This window comes from Aquarana catesbeiana, linkage group LG08, assembly GCF_042186555.1.
Source record: "Aquarana catesbeiana isolate 2022-GZ linkage group LG08, ASM4218655v1, whole genome shotgun sequence".
Taxonomy (NCBI): domain Eukaryota; kingdom Metazoa; phylum Chordata; class Amphibia; order Anura; family Ranidae; genus Aquarana; species Aquarana catesbeiana.
In genome coordinates, this window is record NC_133331.1 from 289,547,467 (window position 1) to 289,566,150 (window position 18,684).

The 18,684-nt window shown below is 45.6% G+C and overlaps 2 protein-coding genes across 3 annotated transcripts in view; both read left to right on the forward strand.

The window, feature by feature from the left end:
• Positions 1 to 18,684, forward strand: part of LOC141106789 (uncharacterized) — a 99,078-nt gene that overhangs the window by 15,600 nt on the left and 64,794 nt on the right. The gene's annotated exons all lie outside the window — the stretch shown is intronic.
• The window catches only part of LOC141104693 (uncharacterized), a 32,643-nt gene continuing 18,923 nt past the window's right edge, over positions 4,965 to 18,684 (forward strand). Inside the window, exons 1-5 of one of the 2 annotated variants that reach the window (XM_073594365.1) lie at positions 4,965 to 5,045; positions 6,812 to 6,926; positions 7,439 to 7,682; positions 7,799 to 7,896; positions 7,977 to 8,183. In XM_073594365.1, coding sequence (XP_073450466.1) covers positions 6,831 to 6,926; positions 7,439 to 7,682; positions 7,799 to 7,896; positions 7,977 to 8,183 — 645 coding nt within the window. In that variant the 5' untranslated portion in view covers positions 4,965 to 5,045; positions 6,812 to 6,830. The other variant, XM_073594366.1, reaches the window with a different exon arrangement.

An 18,684-nucleotide genomic window follows, 5' to 3' on the forward strand; every position in this document is an offset into this window, starting at 1 on the left:
CAATTTCTGCCTCTCAAATAAGTTCCCACTAACACCATCGATCTTTTTAGCTATCTGGGAAGAATTACCCCCTCTTACAATCACCACAAGTGTAAGGAACATTCTTCCTCAACCAGGTTCCCCCAAAGTAGGGTTTCTCACTCAGGGTTCCATAGAAGCCTAGGATTCCTCCAGAGGTTCCTTGAGCAATGAGCAATTTCTGCCTCTCAGATAAGTTCCCACTGACACCATTGGTCTTTTCAGCTATCTGTAAGGAGGTAATTCTTCCCAATGATCACAAGTGTGAGGGGCATTCTTCCCACTGACCATCACACTAATGTATCATTAATCGTAGATAAAGTCATTTTTAGCAGAGGTTTCCTGAGACTGGAAAGCAATTTCAAGGTTTGTTCTGTATTGTGTACTTGCAATATTTCAACCAGTTAAAGGCCTTGGATGGGCAAGGTATGCCTTTGAATACTCCACGGGAGTTCTTTTACAAACGACTTTTCTGCCACTGTAATCAACTCATTAAAAAGAGGGATATAAAGTCACCAGAGAGATCCTTCTAAGAAGGTTGTACCAATTTATAAAGTATAGTAGTGGTCTCAAAACGAAGGCCCTTTGCTTGCCTGTATCCTGGGGCACTGCTCCCTACCACTAATACAAGGCTCTGCTACTACTTCTGATATCAGGCACTATTCCGCCCACTGACAACAACGTGACACTTTTCCTTCCACTGACACCAATGATGGGACACTATTCCTCCCAGTGACACCAACAATGGGACACTATTCCTTCTACTGACACCAACAATGGGGCACTATTCCTTCCACTGACACCAACAATGGGACACTATTCCTTCTACTGACACCAACGATGGGGCACCATTCACTCCACTGATACCAAAGATGGGGCACCATTTTTTCCACTGATACCAAAGACGGGGCACTATCCCTTCCACTCACACACATTCATAAGGTTGCTGGATACTCGTTCCAGGGTCAAGTAGGATATTACTGTCTCCATGCAGAGAGTGGGTGGTCACACTCAATGCTCATTGGGGTTTTCCGCAGATTTCTAGGCTGTGGTCATTTCCGGTGAACAATGGAAAATAGGATGAGGCCCCACAATGGATCCAATGTGTAGTTAGCAGAGGTGCTCAAGTGGTTTCTTCAGTTAGACCGGTGTTTATTGATCAAAAACGGGTTAAAATACGCAATTGGTGCACTTAATTGATGCAGCTTCATCAGAAAAGGGTCTAGAGTACACTTTAATGGGCAGGATCTATGGGCATAGCTTTAGAAAGGACCAATTTACTGTCCTTGTGTCCAGTGGGGGTATAAAATGGCCTAGGCCCAACATCATTGAGAATAAACATGGCCTCAGAGTTGGTGGTCAGCAGGAGGAGGAATCGTGCCCCATCATTGGTATTAGTGAGAGGAATAGTGCTTCATCATGGGTGTCAGTGGGAGGAATAGTGCCCCATCATTGGTGTCAGTGGGAGGAATAGTGCCCCATCATTGGAATCAGTGAGAGGAATAGTGCCCCACTGTTGGTGTCAGTGGGAGGAATAGTGCCTCATAACATCGGGAGGAATAGTACCCCAAGGGCCAGATAAAGGGTAGCAAAGAGCCGCATTTTGGAGACCACTGGTCTAAAGTATGTAGTGGTGTCTTTGCTGATCAAACATTGGTTCAATTTTGGGTCCTCAACCCCTTTATCAAAAGTTCTATAAGGTTTGTACTCACAATCCTTTATCTGTGTGTCTCCATTGAGGCTGAGACCAAGCATCAACCAAATCCCATGTTGACGATTCACTAAACACTTTAGTTAATCATCTCTTACAATGCCTATTATACCTCTTTTGGGTTGCCTCTATGCCGACCAAGTTATGAAGGAAAAGTGTGGATATGTCACTTATTGGTTTGTGACAATCACGGATATCCAGGTTAAGGTCATGGATGAGCAGAGCATGGACTGTATCTCCACCTGAGACTCACAGGACTATGGTGATGAACCTTCTAAAGCTTTTACTTCCGTGAGAAGCACAGATCCCCACAGGTTCCTTCATACACGGGTGAGGTCATGCGTAGCAGAACATGAGCTTCTTCTCTACATGGGACTGACTGGTCTATGACAATTCTTCAGCTTCTTCCCTTCAATTGATTATTGGTGGGCAACTCCAAAAGACATCAGAACATTTATGGGGCAAATATAATGAGGAGGAAATTGCTAAATAAATTAAACTGCCTTTCAGAGCTTGTCAGGGAGTGCTGAATCAAACTGGAAAGGCTTCCTCTATCATAGAAAAATTAGGCTTTGAGGAAGTTTACAGCAGTCCTGAAGCATGCCAAAACTTTCCTAAATTGGGATTAAATATACAGGATGCACTCCAAGTATATTCTGTATTCATTACTCCCAAACTGGAGATAGAGACTGTAGACATGATACAAGAGATGGTCAGAGACTGCAAATATGATACAAGAGCTGTTCAGAGTCTGCAGACATACTACAGGAGATGGTCAGAGACTGAAGACATGGTACAGGGAACTATCAGAGACAGCAAACATGATACAAAAGATGGTAAGAGACTATGGACATGATACAAGAGACGGTCAGAGATTGCAGACATGATACAAGAGACGGTCAGAGACTGTGGACATGATACAAGAGATGGTCAGAGACTGTGGACATGATACAAGAGAAGGTTAGAGACTGCGGACATGATACAAGAGATGGTCAGAGACTGTGGACATGATACAAGAGGTGGTCAGAGACTGCGGACATGATACAAGAGATGGTCAGAGACTGTGGACATGATACAAGAGATGGTTAGAGACTGCGGACATGATAAAAGACATTGTCAGGACTGGGGACAGGCTGCAGGAGATGGTCAGAGACTGTGACCACGCTGTAGGGGTTGTTGGAGACTGGGAATATCCTTCAGGAGACAGTTGTAGACTGGAGACATATTACATGGGACTGCTAGAAATCACTGCTATAACAGGGCAATAGGAACAGATATGTGTCTGCATGGACCATGAGAGCCTTACAGAAAGTGTCAAAGGGCCTCAGGTTGGGCACCAAGGGTGTAGAGCTTGTGAGTCCAGGGAACCTGTGCACCTGTTAAAGCTGATCTCCAACTTTTATTGAAGTTTAAACAGTTCATTTGAGCCGGGCTGGTCCAAACAAACTGTTTACCTCAGCTACATACAGTTTAGAGCGGTGTGTTCCAGCAGTAAGATGGGGACTTCCTGTCCCACACCAGAAAAAAAAGGAATGAAGATGGAACTTTCATTCAGTATGTAGTCAGGAATGGAGAAGGACCTTTTGATATGGTTTATGGTCAGATATGGGGATGGACCTTTTGATACGGTTTATGGTCAGGAATGGGGATGGACCTTTTGATACGGTTTATGGTCAGGAATGGGGATGGACCTTTTATACAGTTTGTGGTCAGGAATGGTGATGAATCTTTCATATGGTGCATGGTCAGTTATGGGGATGGAGCTTTCAGTACAGTGCATGGTCAGGAATATAGTTGGACCTTTCATGTAGTGCTTTGTAAGAAATGGTGATGGACCTTTCGCACTGTGTGTGGTCAGAAACGGAGACAGACCTTTCACATGTTGCGTAGTCCGTGATGAAGATGGACCTTTCATAGAGTGAGTGGTCAGGAATTGGGATTTACCTTTCATATGTGCGTGGTCAGCAATGGAGTTGGACCTTTTATACAGTGTGAGGTCAGGAATGAAGTTGGACCTTTTATATAAGAAAGAGCGATGAACCTTTCCATGCTGTGTGTGGTCAGGAATGGAGACAGACCTTTGGCATGGTGCGTGGCTAGGGATGCCACCTCATCCCTTTAAATTAGGACACATATTATTTACTCAGGTTCTGGTGCTGATTAAAGTGGTTATTAAATTCACTTGGTGCCTTATCTGCATTAAATTAGCCTTAGAACCTGTGTAATTTATAAGTGTTCGGTTTTAAAGGGATGAGGTGGCAACCCTATGCGTGGCCCATGATGGGGATAGACCTTTTATACAGTGTGTGGTCAGGAATGGGGATGGACCTTTCATACAGTATGTGAGTGGTCAGGAATGGGGATGGACCTTTCATACAGTGCGTGGTCAGGAATGGAGTTGGACCTTTCATATTGTGCTTGGTAGGAAATAGCGATGGACCTTTTGTACTGTGCATGGTCAGGAATGGAGACAGACCTTTTCGCATGGTGCATGGCCTGTGGTGGGGATAGACCTTATATACAGTGTGTGGTCAGGAATGGGGATGAATATTTCATATAGTGCTTGGTAAGAAATGGGGATGGACCTTTTATACAGTGCATGGTCAGGAATGAAGTTGGACCTTTCATATAAGAAATAGCGATGGTCAGGAATGGAGACAGACCTTTCGCATGGTGCATGGCCTGTGATGGGCATAGACCTTTTATACAGTGTGTGGTCAGGAATGGGGATGGACCTTTTATACAGAGTGTGGTCAGGAATGGGGATGGACCTTTCATATGGTGCGTGGTCACGAAAAGAATTGGCCCTTTCGCACTGTGTGTGGTCAGAAATGGAGACAGCCCTTTCACGTGTTGTGTGGTCCATGATGGAGATGGACCTTTCATACAGGGTCTATTCTCCACTTCAACCACTATGTCCCAGACACCCTCCAAATCTACCCAGGTTTAACAGAGCTTGAAAACCTCATGGGAAGGTTTTCATAAAGGCAGATGGTTCTTTCTCATTGTGCCAGGCACAATTAGAGAAATTCAACAACATTTTGGCAACAGGAATTTGTTAATTTTGGTGGGAGTGGAGATGACCCCATTTATAAGGATATACTGTACATACACACACAGCACAAGGCCGTGTTCACACTTCGAGACGTTTTTGGAGGCTGCAATTCCTCCAAGCAGGACGTCTCCAGTGATGGCAAACAGGAAGTGATGTCAGGTTCAGACAGGAAGTGATGTCAGTATAAACAGGAAGTTCTGGGTGAAAGTTGAGTCAGGAGGAAGTAGAGAGGAGACATTGCTGGAACTGGCAGCAGAGGAGGTAATAAGATATTATTTTATATTTACACCAGTAACCCCTCCCCGTCATGTTCCGTCCTCTTCCTCCATAGTCACTGTAACGTCTTTTATCTCCACCCCTTCAGGGTAAGAACATTTTCCCACTTACGGTCCTGCAACATTATCCTTATTTTGGAGATGTGCCACCTTTTTTTCTTATCAGTCTCTATACGACTTTTATACGACTTTTCTTGGGTCGAAGGATGGGGGTTTAGAGAACAATTACTCCTTTGGTACATCCTCCTGAGCGCAGCCCACCTCATGGGATACTAACCTTTGTCCTCCAGAGATCTTCAGTGGATGACCCTGCCCAGAACTACACATTCTTTCTTTCCCGGAAGAGCATTTATCATCCTGCACACACATGCATTGCGACCCCCTATTCATACTATTACAGTTCGGTTACACCGAATGCGGATTTGAAATGGTGCGACTTCACTTGAAATGGCACAATTTCTAAGCCACATGTTAGTGCGACTTGGAAGACATCTGTGCGACTTCATGCACAGATGTCTATTATGGTTGCCACCTCATCCCTTTAAAACCAGAACACATATTAATTACACAGGTTCTGTGACTGATTAAGGTGGTAATTAAACTCACTTGGTGCCTTATCTGCATTAAATTAGTCTTAGAACCCGTGTAATTCATATGTGTTCGGGTTTAAAGGGATGAGGTGGCAACCTTAATGTCTATGCAAGTCGACCTGAACTTGCAAAAAGTAGTGCAAGAACTACTTTCAAAATCGGTGCGACTCCAACAGAATCGAAGTTGCACTGACTTTACCGCTTCCATTGCAGGACAATCAGGTGCGACTTGTCATGCGTTTTGAGATCAAATTGCATGATAAGTCGCACCTCGGTGTGTAACCCAGGGCTTATGCAGAGTCGTGCCAAGCAGGACCTCAAGGGAAAACGATGATTACGGCTCTCCCCAATGGGGCCAGGGTATACATGTGTAGGATAAGGAGGACCCCCGCAAGGGCACCTTCTGAAACAAGACTGTGCGATTTCGGGCACGGCCACACATTGAAACTCACTGGATGGAGATAGGTATCAGACAAGGAGGAATGTGGAAAATGTGTACTAACGCTGGTGAAGGGTGGGGGGTATCACTGTTGGTCAGTGGGTGGTGAATTTATAAGATTGGTGCTCAGGGAGGGGTAGCATTGGTGCTTGGTGGTGGATGGAGGGGTAACAATTGCTCTTGGTGGGAGGTAACAGTGATCAATGAAGAGTGATGAGTAACATTGGTGCTCAGTGAAGGGTAAAGGTAACGTTGGTGCTCAGTGACAAAAGGGGGGATGATAAAATTGGCGCATGGTGGGGGGGCGGTAACATTGGTGCTCAGTAAAGGGTGGGGGAAACTTTTTTGATCAGTAGAGGGTGGGGTGAACATTGGTGCCTCGGTAAAGGGTAACATTGGTGATCAATGGAGGGTGGGGTAACAGTGGTGCTCAGTGAATGGTGGGAGAAACATTGATGCTCAGTAGGGGGTCAACTGGTACCATTAGTGGGGTGGGGTAACAGCATAGGAGCCTTCCTGGCACCTCCTCCATCTGATGTTGACACATCCTATGATATCATATTGACCTTCAGCTGCCTTCACAGCATATATTGGAGCACAATGGTGACATCCTTTTTTTTCTCCATGGTTGTGCTGAAAATAACATCAACCCTCATATTAACCCCTCATCCTAATATTGTACAACCAATACAGTCCAGATAATTCTTCGCTATCTGTCTACAGAGAAACCGGCACAGATCACATGACCACATCAATGAGGATGGAGGAGGATCCATGTCACATGACTGAGAAGATACTAAACCTCACACTGGAGATCATCTACCTGCTGACCGGAGAGGTGAGGAGGATTCTGGGAGGTCACATGACATCACTCTTATCTCTATTAATAAAACACAGACCTGACCGGAGAGGTGAGGAGGATTCTGGGAGGTCACATGACATCACTCTTATCTCTATTAATAAAACACAGACCTGACCGGAGAGGTGAGGAGGATTCTGGGAGGTCACATGACATCACTCTTATCTCTATTAATAAAACACAGACCTGACCGGAGAGGTGAGGAGGATTCTGGGAGGTCACATGACATCATTCTTATCTCTATTAATAAAACACAGACCTGACCGGAGAGGTGAGGAGGATTCTGGGAGGTCACATGACATCACTCTTATCTCTATTAATAAAACACAGACCTGACCGGAGAGGTGAGGAGGATTCTGGGAGGTCACATGACATCACTCTTGTTTAGTCTGGTTAATAGACCATGTTCTTCTTATAGACATTTAGATGATTGAAATCGGTTTATCTTTGTGGGAATATTACATGATCTTAGTGTTGGTGTTTCAATGCAGAGTTTGTCTCCCGTGAAGTCTGGTGACCACATGACCATCACAGTGCCTTCACCACACTTACTGGCACCTGCCAGACACAGCATGCAGAAAATTTTAGATGTCACCAAAAAGCTTATTGAGTTGCTGACAGGAGAAATTGGGGATTTTGGGACATCCAATAAGGAGGAGTTGGAGTATTTAGAAGGACACAAGGATCTCTACAAGGACGTCATGATGGAGAATCAGCCGCCCCTCACATCACCGGGTAAGAGGAGACTTTATTGTAAAGGAGAGAGCAGTACGGAGGGTCCACCTAGATCCCCCATCATCTGATAAACACATAGAAACAATGTATTCAGTCAGTGTGTGTGTTTCCTACAGATGGATCCAGTAATGGGAACCCACTAGAGAGATGTCCCCGTCCTCTGTATTCCCGGGATTCCACACAGGAAGGTCACACCATCCCTCACCATCATCAGGTAGATGAGGAACAATCACTGATAGTTATGATTTATACACAAATTTGTATGCTACAATGAATGTTTTATTATATATCTAGAGCGGAAACCACTGGGATTATAATATCGTTCTTAAAGAAGAGTATAAAGAGGAGGATGAGGAGTATGGATTGATGGAGGAGTTCTCAGAAGGACACAAGGATATGATGGATCCACCTAGTAGCAGAAACCCACCAGAGAGATGTCCCCGTCCTCTGTATTCCCGGGATTCCACACAGGAAGATCACACCATCCCTCAACATCATCAGGTAGGTGGAGTTGAGGGTCGGGAACATAAAGTGATTGAACACTCTGACATGTGGAGATGATGTGTGGACTCTACAAGATGATATTTTTCGATGTGATCTCACATCATAAATACTTCTATGTTACAGATGTTATTTTCTGCCATTCTGTTGGTTTAGGGTGAAGATCTGATGAACCTGAAAGTTGAGGGTGAAGAAGAAGAGATGTATGTGAGGGATGATCAGCAGTCTATGGAGGAGGATGGAATAACGAGGACATTCATAGAGGAGGACACTCCTACAGAGATCAGCACAGGTGACCCATAATATATCCTTCTCCTATCTCAGCTCTGTTACCGCACACTGATTGGTCCAGAGTAGGGTGAGAGCTGAGTGATATCATCCAAAAATAGGTTAATAATGGTCACCTGTCCTGTATAGATACCTTTATTATGGTTTTAGTATTAGGTTTGTTACAGTAGCAAGGATAGGATAACACAGACTGAGCTTTTCCTAGGTCCTTCTTCGAGAAGAATAGCCAAAACATTTAAGTTTTTTTTTTGTGATGGCAAATAACAATAATGCCGCGTACACACGATCGGACACTCCGACAACAAAATCCATGGATTTTTTCCGACGGATGTTGGCTCAAACTTGTCTTGCATACACACGGTTGCACAAATCTTGTCGGAAGTTCCGAACGTCAAGAACGCGGTGACGTACGACGAGCCGAGAAAAATGTTCAAAGTTCAATAGCGAGTGCGGCTCCTTCTGTTTGATTCCGTGCATGCGTGGAATTTTGTGCATCGGAATTGTCTACACACGCTCGGAATTTCCGACAACGGATTTTGTTGTTTGGAAAATTTGAGAACCAGCTCTCAAATTTTTGTTGTCGGAAATTCCGACAAAAAATGTCCGATGGAGCCTACACACGGTCGGAATTTCCGACAACGAGCTCCCATTGAACATTTGTTGTCGGAAATTCTGATAGTGTGTACGCGGCATAAGAGAGAGACTGAAACACTAGACATGTGCAATTCGTTTAGTTCCGAATTCGTTGTTTAACGAATTTTGACAAATTCATTAATTCCGAAATTTTGGAGTTTCCGATAAATTCCAAATTTTGGAAATTCAAAATTTTGGAAATTGGAAAATTCGGAATTTCGGAAATTCAGAATTTTGGAAATTTGAAAATTCGGAAATTTGAAAATTCGGAAATTTGAAAATTCGGAAATTTGAAAATCCGAAAAAAAGAATAAAAATCTGAAAATTCAAAAGAATGAAAATCCAAAAACTCAAAAATCTGAAAAAAACTAACTAATAATAACTATTAAATTCTAGGTATTGGAAATTCCTTTCAAATTTGGCTGTTTGTAAACGTAACGAGTACGAATTTTTCCGAAGTTACGAATTATCTGCAATAACGAATGCCGTATCTAAAAGAATGGAACGTAACAATCTAATAATAATAAATAATAATAATAAAACCTTTTTATTGTTATTATTATTTATTATTAATTTGTTACATTCCATTTGTTTAGATGTGGCATTCGTTATTTCGGATAATTCGTAACTTCAGATAAATTTGTATCCGTTACTTTCACAAACAGCCAAATTTGAAAGGAAATTCCAGTACCTATATGTTAGTTATTATTAGTTATTATTTCGAATTTTACTGATTTTCTTTCTTTTTTTCAGATTTTCAGATTTTTGGATTTTCGAATTTCCGAAAAAAGCAAAAAAAGCGAATGAAACTAAAACTATCACTTTTTTTGTCAGTGCACATGTCTATGAAACACTAATCTTTCCCAGAGAAAATGCTTCTCCAAGCTCTCTCCAGTGAGAAGAATAGTTTGGAAGAACCCACAGAGAACATCTGCTTACCCAAATCCACCTGACGTAGATCGAATCCTGATTTGGGTGAACTAATTCAATCACATATACAGTAACAATAATATTTTTTTTTATATTCCAGGACACGCTATCAAGAAAACCTCAAAGGATCCTCCAACTTTGTCTCCAGATTTTAAAATAGAAGATGAGAACCTCACAAGAGATTTTGGTGGACTTCACAGTGTGGATAGTCCATTGAATCCCTATGACTCTGACCAACCTCCTACCGTGAGGGATGGTCCTGGAGGAGCTCAGGAGGAGAAGACCTTTTCCGATCCTGAATGTGTAGAAAGTTTCATCTTTGAACCAAGTCTCTATGCCCACCAGAGATCTCACACGGCGGAGAAGCCGCACGCCTGCCCTGACTGCGGGAAATGTTTTTCCACAAGATCGCTAGTGGTCAGACATCAGAGATCTCACACTGGGGAGAAGCCGTATTCCTGTTCCCAGTGCGGGAAATCTTATTCACAAACATCTCAACTTGTCAGACATCAGAGGTCTCACACGGGGGAGAAGCCATATTCCTGCCCCGAGTGCGGGAAATGCTATCCAGTAAAATACGAACTTGTCGCACATCGCAGATCACACACGGGGGAGAGGCCATATTCCTGCTCCGAGTGCGGGAAATGTTACCCGCGCAAATCACAACTAGTCAGACATCAAACATCTCACACGGGGGTGTTGCCGTTTTCCTGCCATGAGTGCGGAAAGTGTTTCCTAACGGAGTCCCATCTCTACAGACATCAGAAAACCCACACGGGCGAGAAGCCGTTTCCCTGCGCCGAGTGCGGGAAATGTTTTTCGGAGAAGTCCCATCTTCAAAGACATCAGAAAACTCACACGGGCGAGAAGCCCTTTTCCTGCCTTGAGTGCGGCAAGTGCTATCCACGAAAAGCGCAACTCGTCAGGCATCAGTTATCTCACACCGGAGAGAAGCCGTATTCTTGCCCTGAGTGTGGGAAACGTTTCTTAAACGAGTCAAATCTGTATACCCATCAGAAAACTCACACGGGAGAGAAGCCGTATTCCTGCTCTGACTGCGGGAAATGTTTTTCGGAGAAGTCCAAGCTTTATATACACCAGAGGTCTCATACTGGCGAGAAGCCATATTCCTGTCCTGAGTGCGGGAAATGCTTTGCACAGAAGGCCCACCTTCATGGACATCAGAGGTGCCACACGGGCGAAAAGCCGTATTCCTGCCCCGAGTGCGGGAAATGTTTTTCTCAGAGTTCCCATGTTACCAAACATCAGAGAACCCACACAACACAAGGTCTATTACTCTCCCAAGTACAGGAAATGCCTTCTATATAAATCATATTAGCATGACTTCAGTCTCCAACCACTCCAGTAGAACGATCTGATTAATTTCTCTAGTAGGTCTTCAGTCTGTGGCAGTTTTACACGTAATAAATATTATATGCGGTCCTTTGGGGACATTAGGCCCCCTTTACCGGGCAAGTTGACAACCACTGGTTTAGTATGTCGATCTGACATCATGCAGCTAAGTATGGAGCCAATATCTCAGGGACACCTTCCTGATGGCTTGGGTGTGCCTGAAATATTTTAAGCAGCCAAGGACCTTGGACCTACGCGTTACGTCCTAAAAATTTGAATATACGTTCCATAGGCATACCTTAAACGCCGGCCGTTCTGCCCCTGTAATTGCTGACAACCAATTGCCTTTTTTTGTAGTCCCGTGTAATCAATTTCTAAATAAACTATGGAGTAAACATTGTTTATGTTTGTCAGATATGTAATAATGACTTGTAACACTTCGTCTTCGTGACACAGAATTTTTCTTCTCTGCTGGGAAACACTCAAACTGAGTTTTCATACCTAAGGAAATAAAAATGTTGATAATATTGAAAGGAAAAAGGTGTAGCAAGGATAGTTAATATCAGGGGTCCCCAAACTTTCCAAACAAAGGGCCAGTTTACTGTCCTTCAGACTTTAGAGGGGCCGGACTGTGGCCGATGGAAGTAGCAAATGTCCTGGTGTCAGTACAACACCATTGGGGACCAATGGTCAATGGTGTCCTGGAGTAAACAATGCCAGACAGTGGGAGGAAAGAGCTCCATCTTTATTGTCAGTGGGGGGAAATAGTGCAGCCTCATTGGTGTCAGTGGGAGTAATAGTGCCCCGTCATTGCTCTTGGTGGGTGGAATAGTGCCTTATCATTGGTGTCAGTGGCAAGAGTAATGCCCTATCATCGGTGTCAGTGGGAAGAATAGTGCCTTATCATCGGTGTCAGTGGCAGGAATAGTGCCCCATCATTGGTGTCTGTAGGAGGAATAGTGCCCCATCATTGGTATCAGTGAGAGGAATAGTGCCCCATCATTGGTGTCAGTGGGAAGAATAGTGCCCCATCATTGGTATCAGTGGGAGGAATAGTGCCCCGTCATTGGTGTCAGTGGGAGGAATAGTGTCCCATCATTGGTGTCAGTGGGAGAAATAGTGCCCCATCATTGATGTCAGTGGGAGAAATAGTGTTCCATCATTGGTATCAGTGGAAGGAATAGTGCCCCATCGCTGCTGTCAGTGGGAGAAATAGTGTTCCATCATTGGTGTCTAGGGGAGGAATAGTGTCCCATCTTTGGTATAAGTGGAAGGAACAGTGGCCCATCATTGGTGTCAGTGGGAGGAACCGTGTCCCATCATTGGTATCAGTGGGAGGAATAGTGACCCATCATTGGTGTCTGTGGGAGGAATAGTGCCTCATCATTGGTGTCAGTGGGAGGAATAGTGTCCCATCTTTGGTATAAGTGGAAGGAACAGTGGCCCATCATTGGTGTCAGTGGGAGGAACCGTGTCCCATCATTGGTATCAGTGGGAGGAATAGTGTCCCATCATTGGTGTCTGTGGGAGGAATAGTGCCTCATCATTGGTGTCAGTGGGAGGAATAGTGTCCCATCATTGGTGTCAGTGGGAGGAATAGTGCCCCATCATTGGTATCAGTGGGAGGAATAGTGACCCATCATTGGTGTCTGTGGGAGGAATAGTGTCCCATCCTTGGTGTCAGTGGGAGGAATAGTGCCCCATCATTGGTATCAGTGGGAGGAATAGTGACCCATCATTGGTGTCTGTGGGAGGAATAGTGCCTCATCATTGGTGTCAGTGGGAGGAATAGTGTCCCATCATTGGTGTCAGTGGGAGGAATAATGTCCCATCATTGGTGTCAGTGGAAGGAATAGTGTCCCATCCTTGGTGTCACTGGAAGGAATAGTGTCCCATCCTTGGTGTCAGTGGGAGGAATAGTGCCCCACGCATCATTGAAATACAGGTGTGTTAGGAGGAGGACGGTGTCTCTGAGGCTGCTGCAGGTGATCTGTGTGAGAGGGGATTGTGGTGGTGAAATCTCTCCCAGCCCTCCTTGCCCTTTCCTGGGGAAGCAATGGAGGCCAGCGGGGCCTCTCCTGCTGGAAGCTTGCAGCCATCCCCTGGGCTGTCGGGTGACATGACTGCCCCTATACAAGCCATGACTGGTGATCACTCTGCCCCTGTACAAGCCATGGCTGGTGATCTCTCCGTCCCTGGTGAGGATGAAGGCTCAGAGGCCATTCGGGAGCGAGTGGTGGCCGGGATTAAAGTCCTGAACAGGAAGAGAGGCAAGTTCTACAAACTGATAGCGGAGCTGAAGCATTTGCGAAGGCAGCGTGAGGGCTTGTACAGCTGGAACCGCGGATCGATGGATTCAGAAATTCAACTGGCTAAAGTCCGGGTGGAACACCAGACCATTGTGTCCATGATGGAAGGAAGAGATGGGCCCTTCAAAGAGACGTTTGGCAATGATTGAAGGTTTGCAAGGATGGCAAAGGTGGAGGTGGAGGAAGAGACCCCCAGTTCTGACCTCCTGCCCCCCCCCCCAAGGAGAGGTAAGTAGCTCTAAGCCTTCCCAGGATTCTGGAGGCATGCTGAGGGCCATCCAGGCAATGGAGTCTCCAATGCGGGGGGATCAGCTGGCGTTTGGTGTAGAGAATATAACTGATGATGTGCCTGATCATGATAAAACAGTTTTTGTGCCATTTAACACCATTAGTAATGCTGAAAGAGTGCCCAGTGACAACCAAATTGCTAATTCTGTGTGCAGCAATGCTGTGCCTGCTGATGTTGCAGCGCAGCAAAAATTGCATTTAAAAAATGACATTCCTGCAGAGGAACTACAAGAACCAGCCAAACCTATTAACCCTCCTGTAGCTGAGTCCAAAGTTGTTTGCCCCACAGCTGCTGAACAAGACTCCACAGCGCAGCTTCAGGAGACAGCTGGTATTGCAGTAGAAACTGTGACTATTTCTGATGGGAAACTGAATGTGTGTTTGATAACAATCGTCCCAGTACAAGTGTGATGGACAATCGTCACAGCTCAGTCCAAGCAACTAATGATAATATACAGATTACTGTGACATCGGTGTGGAGCCTTGGCCCTGATTAGCCTGGATTCACTCAGGTGGTACACTGTGCTCCTGGTAACTCCACTTCCAAGCGGGTTTTTCCCCCTGCAAGCTACCACTTTATGCACCCCAGGATCTGGTCTTGGGTCTCTGGCTGCTACTGGGGGTCCAAGGCAAAATGTAGTCATTCTTAAATGGGAGGGTGGTGCAATCCCTCCAGCATGGTGTGCGGTGGTAGACATGATTTTGGAGATGGGTTTTTTGGGCAAATGACCTCTATGCCCTAATACATGTAGCTGGGAGCTGGGAATATACTATTAGCTTCACCAGGCCAGAGGGTCTTGATCTGTTCTGGGAGTGATATGAGGCTTGGTGCAGGTCAAGACCCGAATGAGAAGGTCTGTTACAGTTTGCAGTTTAACAGAGGTCAACAGTGAAAAAGCTCACAATTATTCTCACTAATGAGAGCGTCCCTGCTCGGGATCTGGAGGTCTGGTTAAGGAATTATGGTGAGTTTTTGACAACACCAGATAAAATTCTTGATGAACGTAGCATCTGGTCTGGGGGTTGGTTGGTAACGGTTAGGTTGGCCAGGGATGGGAATGTTGTCCGTCACCTGCCCTCCTCAGCTTTAGAGGGATTGGATGACTATTTTCTACCCTGGTCAGCCGAAGCTGTGTCACTGCTGTAGAGAAAAGGGGTCAGGGTCATATGGCTAAGGACTGCACCGAGATGATAAGGTGCAACCTGTGCCAGCGCCTTGGTCACCCCTACAGCCGATGTCCTGAGGCCTGGCACAACATGGAGAAGGAAGTAATAGATGACCTGTTGAGTCTGGATGGGTTGGAGGTTGAGGCCCCTGGTGTGCCATCCTCCTCTGCGGTGACCGACTCCCCTGGTCCTGTTCAGGATCCCTCCCCAGTTCCTGTGACCAGCCGTCATGTGTCTGTTAGTATTCCTTCTGTATCTGTCTCTGGGTCCCCCAGCCTACTGTACCCACTCCTCTTGTTTCAGAACCTTCCAAGTCTGTGCCCCCTGAGTCAGTCACCCCCCATGAGTCTTCCCCTCCTAAGTCTGACTTAAAGGAAGGTCCCCCCCTCACCAGGAGTGGTAGAGAGTACTAAAAAGGGTGCTGCTTCTTCCTCTGTAAAGAAGTCTTCTGTGAAGACTTCAAAGAAAAAAGCAAGCGATGAGAGCATCTCTGAATCTGACCTGCAGTACCCGGAGGAGAGAAAGAAGGTTAGGCAGGCGGTGAGGATGGAACAGGGACGGAAAGCTCCAGTGCCTGCCTCTAACCATTCTAGGGCCTCCAAGTTAGATATTTCCCCATCTGGGGCTTTTTCGGAGCAAAGTTCAGATTCCGAAATGGAGTTGGAGGAGGCCTCAAGAAAGAGAGAGGCTTCTGGTGATGAGCAGCAGAGGGGAGCTAAGAAGCAATCCACCCAATAACCCAAATGGCAGTTCCCCCTCCGTTAAAAATGGTACAACAATAAATGTTTCCAGCATTAAGTCAGTAAGAACTCGTTCTATGGCCTTCTTTTTGTTCAGCCAATTAGATGCTGAGATTTTATTTTTGCAAGAGACTAGGCTCACCTCCTTGGCAGATATTCATATGGCCAAGAGAGAGTGGAGGTATGGTCCATCTTACTGGTCTCTTGCGGCCGAGCCTTACGGCGGTGTGGCGGTGTTGTTTAAAACCGGCATGGTAACTGTCCGGCGGGTTATTGAGGTGGAGATTGGGAGATGTATGGTCTTAGACATCCTTGTGGGAGGGCAGGACCTGCGCCTAATTAATGTTTATGGGCCGCACACGAAGTGGAACAGGAAATGCCTTTTTACAAGGATCAAGCCATTTCTTTTTACATCCCGGCAAGTGGTCTTTGGAGGTGACTTTAATACAGTAACTAAGCCCAAGGACAGGAAGGACTTCAAGGACAGGCTGGGATATGATAGCGTTTTTTTCAATAGTATGGTTAGGGATGCTGGTCTTGTGGATGTGCACATTAAGCACCTCCCGGATGACACCAGGTTCACCTTTCATCGAGGTAGTAGTCAGAGTAGGATAGATAGGTTTTTTTTGAAGGAGACCTCTGCTTTCTCACCCTCAGTGGTGCAGGCAGTAGAGTTCTCTGATCACTGTATGCTATCTGTGGTCCTGAATGCTTCAGACACCCCTCAGAGGGGTAAGGGCATCTGGAGATTGAATTCAGTGCTACTCAAGGAAGAACATGTTAGACAATCCTTTGAGGAATTCTTTCAGGCTCAGGTGACCATCCTAGACTTTTGTAGCAGCGAGGTTGAGTGGTGGGAGCTGACCAAAAAGAGGATCGCTGGATTTTTCAGGGGCCTAGGGAATAGAAAACAGTTTAACAAATACGTGACCTACCAACGTTTACGGAGGAAGTTGGATATTCTTGTCTGGAGAGGAGGAGATCCTGGGGCAATCTCAGAAGTGAAACTCCTCCTCAGGAAGTGTCAATATGACTGGCATGCCTCTGTGGTTCTGGAGAGGGACTATGGGAAGTACCACTCGCCTGACCCTTACCAGAACTGCAAACAAGGTGTAGCTGTTAAAACGGTCCTTGGCCTTAAGGACAGTACAGGTTCCTTGACAAAGTCCAGGTCAGGGATTCTGGAGGTCGTGAGGTCCTTTTATGCTGACCTTGGGAGGAAAGAGCTTGACCATGACAGGATGGAAAGCTTTTTGGACTCTATTCCAGGTCCAAATGATGACGATGTCCCATTGATGAATTTGACAGAGGAGATCACAGTTGAAGAGGTGATGAGGACAATTGAGCAGCTTGACATCAAAAAGTCACCTGTACCGGATGGCTTGACGGCTGAGTTCTACAAAGCCTTTAAGTCTATTCTGGCCCCACATTTGGTAGAGGTTTTTAACAGTTGCCTTGCTGAGGGGGTGCTTTCCCCTTCCATGAGGAACTCGGCTGTAATTCTTCTTTCAAAAGGTAAAGATCCTTCGATAATTGAGAACTGGCACCCCATCAGCCTTCTGAATGTCGATAGAAAGGTGCTGGCAAAGATATTTTTCTGGCTCCTATCGTCAGTAGCAGAGTCTTTGCTTTCTCGCCATCAGCACTGTTCGGTCCAGGGTAGGAGCACCTTCACAGCGGTTTTAGCTGTCTGGGAGGCCTTGGAGCGGTGCAGGGCCGCAGGCTGGCGAAATTATTTGCTGACATTAGATCAGACAAAGGCTTTTGATCGTGTTTACCATGAGTACCTGTGGTTGCTCCTTAGTAAGTACGGTCTACCGGGTGGTTTTTGTTGATTGGTTGAAAGTCTTGTATAAGGGGGCAGAAAGTTTTCCTCTTGTTAATGTTTGGGTTGGGCAGTCCTTTGAGGTTGGCTCTGGGGTGCGCCAGGGTTGTCCCCTGCTCTATGTGTTTGCAATCGACCCCTTCATCAGGAGCCTAGAAAGCAGCATGTTGTGTGGAGTACCAGTGGGGCTCCCGGGTGAGCTGCCATTTAGGGTTGTTGCCTATGCAGACGATGTGTCAGTGATTGTCACTGGGGCGCATGAAGCGGAGGAGGTGGTCTCTCTGACATCACTTTACTCTGAAGCATCAGGCTCCAAGATCAATCAGGAAAAGAGTGAAGTTTTCTGGATAGGGAAAGGAAGGTGAGGGGTTTGATCTCCCGGACACCTTTCCAGTGCCCCAAAAAAAAATTAAGATAAAAAATTAAGATATTAGGCATTGAATTTGGACCCGGCGATTATGGCCTCAAAAACTGGGAAGGCAGACTGGAAATTGCCAATACCAAGGTGGTCAGCTGGAAGAGATGGAAGTTATCTCTGAGGGGAGGGGTTGAGGGTCTGATTAAGACTTACCTGATTCCGACCTTCTTGTATGTCAGCTTTGTCTGAATCCTACCAGTATCTCTCTATGCTAGGGTCAGTAGTGTGTTCTTCCAGATGCTGTGGGGGAACAGACTGAACCCCATCAAGAGGAATGTCACCTATCTATCCAGGAGGGAGGGTGGCTTAAGTATGGTCAACCCAGTTCTTTTCTTTTCGCTGCGTTTTCTCAAGTTTAACATTGGTAATATCATAGTTGCCGACATTGTAAAAAAAAATTTCTGGACACTTTTTTGGCTGTAGGCGGAGTCAGCCTATAATTGGGGGGGCATGTGTTAGTAGGCGTGGCATAGGTAAAAGAAATAATACGGCGTGCAAAAATGGGCGTTGTTTATGTAAAATAGTGAGCGGGCGTGGCTTACATGGGCGT